The 5,000-nt window shown below is 41.2% G+C and overlaps 1 protein-coding gene across 1 annotated transcript in view; it reads left to right on the forward strand.

Annotated features, from left to right (window-relative positions):
- Positions 1 to 2,915: 2,915 nt before the first annotated feature.
- Positions 2,916 to 5,000, forward strand: part of LOC119572342 — an 18,716-nt gene continuing 16,631 nt past the window's right edge. The window contains 3 exon segments of the mRNA XM_037919411.1: positions 2,916 to 3,004; positions 3,784 to 4,247; positions 4,250 to 5,000. The exon segment at positions 4,250 to 5,000 is cut by the window's right edge and continues 543 nt beyond it. Coding sequence (XP_037775339.1) covers positions 2,935 to 3,004; positions 3,784 to 4,247; positions 4,250 to 5,000 — 1,285 coding nt within the window. The 5' untranslated portion in view covers positions 2,916 to 2,934.

Here is a 5,000-nt window from a genome sequence, read left to right on the forward strand (position 1 = left end):
TATAGAATATGGAAGAGGTTTTGTATGTTGCCTGTTAGTTTTGTTTCACATACGGTAATGATGTCAAATTGATAAGGTATTGGGTATAGACCTTGCGATGTAGAAGATTCAAAATGTGGCACTGAGCGAATGTTATAACTTAACTTATGAATACTGAGTTTTTCCAGAAGAGGTGAAAAGGTACATTATCCGGGAAGTAATAGTTACAAAGGGGACTGTACACTTCCAGTTTAAATTGAATGGTTTGTAAGTTTTTCAAGTTCCGATATAAAAAATAGCATAGTTGTTTCTAGACACATCGTTAAAATCACCGTAAAACAGAAAGAAAGGACAGATAAAGAGTTAAAAGGTATATTTGAACTGACGGACATTCAGAATGTGCCAAAAGTATTACTAGTTAGACGAAACACCTCAAAGTTACGAGTGATATCGACCGATCTTGACCCTGATGCTACCGGTAACCTGCGTTCTTGTACGATCTTTTCCAGTGCATTATTGAAGGCACCTCCAGCCGCACTAGCCGGTTGATGGAAGCGTGAGTCCCGGTCAAAGTTGGCAGGATGCACGAGATATGAGTTTAGCAATGTTCATCAGTGCCGAAAGAAGAAAGCGATGACGAGTGTTAGACGGTACTCGGGTAGAGCTGCAGAAAGGGCGGGCAGAAACAGGGAGGAATCGAGTAGTGTTGGATGGGTGGGAGGGGGAGGAGGCTCTCGCTGTGGAACTTCGCTCGGGAAAAAGCGGTGTCGAGAAGGAGGTGGTGATCTGGAGTTACGACGAGATGTTGGCGGAGACATAGCGGGATGAGGACGTGTCTGACTGGCGTTGGCGAGCTTCGACAGCGGACGGGCACAATTCCTCGCAAATGAACACGTTTGAGGCTTTGATTTTCCTTCTACACTACTTGACGAAAACTCAAGGAATTTTTTTTCGTGCATCCGTTGTGTTGTGGAATCGCACACCCACACTTTCAAATATCCCACATTATTCCCACTGAATAAATTTAGCAACGCTACCATGCCGAAAAAAGAAGGGATAAAGAGCCATAAACGAAGCTAGTGTGTTGGAACTGTGACGAGATTTTGACATGTTCGAAATCCAGTCAAATAAAATTCAATAAAATCTTTTTGTTTCCTGACAAAGTTATGCGATAAACTGATCATTCTCCATCACCCTTGTTTCCCTACCCCACCCCACCCCACCCTCACCCCCTTGGCTACCATTATACACCCATCATGGTCTTCTCTCTCTCTCTCTCTCTCTCTCTCTCTCTCTCTCTCTCTCTCTCTCTCTCTCTCTCTCTCTCTCTCTCTCTCTCTCTCTCTCTCTCTCTCTCTCTCTCTTTCTGAAGGACAGGGATGGGGGGCAAGCGGGAAGGGAGGAAGGAAGAGACAGACAGAGAAAGTTAGAAAGTGAGTGAGTGAGAGTTAGAAAACGATATATATATATATATATATATATATATATATATATATATATATATATATATATATATATATATATATATATATATATATATATATATATAGAGAGAGAGAGAGAGAGAGAGAGAGAGAGAGAGAGAGAGAAAGTGTGAACCTAATAGAAATAAAAGAGCGAAAAAAAGATACAGTAAGATTCTGAAAAAAAAAATATGTATATACATACATATATATAAATACTTAATAATAATAATAATAATGGTAAAATTATTATTGTTATTATTATTATTATTATTAATTATTATTATTATTATTATTATTATTATTATTATTATTATTATTAGCAATGTCTTATATAAAGATAAAATTATAGTAGTATAGATGATAGAAATAATTCTAACCATAATGATGCTCATATTAATAATTCACGTCAACAATAATGATACACAGGTAATGCTAACAATAATACTGATGATGATAATAATAGTATGGCTGAAGAATTCCAAAGCAAACAACGCGAGAGGCGATTTGATACTCAAGCGTTGCTAAATCTCTTTTCCAATCACAGCACAGATTGTTATAAACACAGTGTACCCGCCTGTCACACGGATGATGAACAATTTATTTGGGGAATGGGTGGTGTGTGTGTGTGTGTGTGTGTGTGTGTGTGTGTGTGTGTGTGTGTGTGTGTGTGTGTGTGTGTGTGTGTGTGTGTGTGTGTGTGTGTGTGTGTGTGTGTGCGTGTGTGTGTGTGTGTGTGTGTGTGTGTGTGTGCATGCATCAGCTTATATATATGCTTATATATGTACATATATATACACATACATATACACAACCAAACACACACACACACACCACACACACACACACACACACACACACACACACACACACACACATATATATATATATATATATATATATATATATATATATATATATATATAATATGTATACAGAAATACATATGCACAAATATATATACAATGGATCAAGTATTACATTTCATTTCCACTAAACTGTAGAATTAAGAGAAAAAACTATATTTCTCTCAACAAAGGCACAGAAATACGCAAACAAAAACAAACGCATTCTATTTCACTTGACAAACGAAACGAAAAGTTTTTTTTTTTACAAAGGCATTTACTAAGCTATAAAATCCCCTCAAAACTACGCAAAAAAAAAAAAAAAAAAAAAAAATCGGTCAGTATGTGTTAGTTACATGATTTGGAAATATTTTCTTCTCGTCATCTTTCGTTGCTGATCTTATTTCTGGACCAAATATTACATTCTCAATTCCACTAAACTGCAGAATTAAGAGCAAAAACTATATTTCTCTCTACAGAGGCACAGAAATACGCAAACAAAAACAAACGCACATAAACATGACTCAAAAGGCAACATTCCACACACTAATTTCTGAATGGATTTCGTCCTCCCGTTTTCTATGCCACGAGGCAGCGTTGGCTCTCAGTGCCAGTTTGTTCAGTCCTTCGCTGCCTCCCGTGCCAGGATGGCGGCGCTCTTCCAGGTCCTAGCGGTGGCTCTCCTCTTGGCCTATGCTTCTTCCCAGCTTTATCGAGGTTTGTTTTGGCACAGAGCCCGTTTTCTTTGCGTTGTTCAGAAGATGCAAAATGGCAGGCAATACAGGAGAAGAAATCACTCATTAATTTTCCTCAAGTCTCTGTGATTTTTTATCTTCCTTCATTTCTAGTCTGCATAGGTTATTTAGGTTTCATGTATATATATATTGTGTGTGTGTGTGTGTGTGTGTGTGTGTGTGTGTGTGTGTGTGTGTGTGTGTGTGTGTGTGTGTGTGTGTGGTGTGTGTGTGTGTATTTGTTACATAAAATATAATATATATATTAATATCAATGACTATATATCACAAGTAAACATGTATATACGCACCACACACACACACACACACAATAATATAAACACACAACAATCATACTATAACAACTAATAATATATTATATATATATATATATATATATAATATATCATAATATGTATTATGTATATATATATAATATATATATATATATATATATATATATATGATGATATTATATATACACTAGTATATATATATAATATATATAATATTAAATATATATATAGTTTTCGTCGATGATGATATTATTATGACAATATACACACACACTATAACTTAATATGCATAAGTATTCAAGCCTGTCCTGGTATTCGTATCCTTTATTTTCCAAAATATGATATAGTTTTTCATGCAGTCGACATTATCATGAGCATCCTTGTTACTTACTGCTCATGCTATGTTTTTTTTTCGAACAGAAGAAATCATGGTGACGATGGCATTCAGAGCGATCTTTCTTTGCAGAACCAGAGCTCTGGCAAGACGCTTATGTCAGCGAGATCAGTGACCAGAGCGACGCCGACGTTCTCGACGACCCAGACATTCTGGCCTTGCTGGCAGCTGAAGACGAGGAAGACGAAGACGACAGTGAGGATGAGGACGACGACCCTCTGGAGCATTTTGTCGACGTCTTGAGGAAACTGAAGCATGAGGAGGGGATTGACGAAGACGTGATCTCGCTCCTGCTTTCGGAACTCGAGACGAGGACGAGGACAGGAAGTGAACAGAAAGCGAGAGAAGAAATGAAGCAGAAGCGGAGAGCAGGAAAGGGAAACGAAAGCGAAGGCAGCGCACGCGAGCTAAGGAGGGAGAAGAGGTCCCCTGCGAGAAGAAGCTCGAGTAGATCGTCTTCCTCTCGATCGAGAGGAAGTGGGTGGTTCGGCAGGAGGTCCAGCAGTTCGTCGTCGTCCAGCAGCAGCAGCAGCAGCGGAAGCGGAGCAGCAGCAGAAGTTCTGGCGGATGGTTCAGAAGAAGCAGCTCTTCTGGTAGTAGTAGCAGAAGTGGAAGTAGCAGCAGTAGCAGCAGTGTTAGCAGCAGTAGCAGCAGTGGAAGTAGCAGTAGCACTGGTACAAGCAGCACCGGAGGAGGCTCATATGGATGGAACACTGGAAACAACCGAGGCACTGCCACGGGTGCAACAGGAGCTGGGGTTGCAACAGGTGTCTCCACTGGCACTTCGGGTACAAGGCCTGGCTACCCCACGCAGCCAGGATACCCCTCGCAACCTTACAATCCTAATCCAGGCTATCCAAGCGGCACAGTCCCTCATAGTGGCTACCCAACGGGATCCCAACCTGCCTCTGGATATCCAACTGGAACAAATCCCGTTTCTGGAGGTACGAGGCCTGGCACAGGATACCCTGCTGGGCCTCAGCCCGCGCCGGGATATCCGACTGGGACACAACCGGGCTCTGGGTACCCTGGAAACACGCGACCTGTTGCAGGATACCCATCCGGTAATCAGCCCGTGCCCGGATACCCAACTGGAACACAGCCTGGTTCTGGGTACCCTGGAAACACGCGACCTGTTGCAGGATACCCATCTGGCCCTCAGCCCGTGCCAGGATATCCAGGAAGTACTCGGCCGTTCGGAGGCTACCCGGGCTATCCAGGCAGCACAGGCTTTTCCACTGGGTATGGGTACGGAGGATATCCTGCAACAGGCTATTCCGCGGGAGGCT

The sequence above is a fragment of the Penaeus monodon genome, chromosome 4, assembly GCF_015228065.2.
Source record: "Penaeus monodon isolate SGIC_2016 chromosome 4, NSTDA_Pmon_1, whole genome shotgun sequence".
In the NCBI taxonomy this organism is placed as follows: domain Eukaryota; kingdom Metazoa; phylum Arthropoda; class Malacostraca; order Decapoda; family Penaeidae; genus Penaeus; species Penaeus monodon.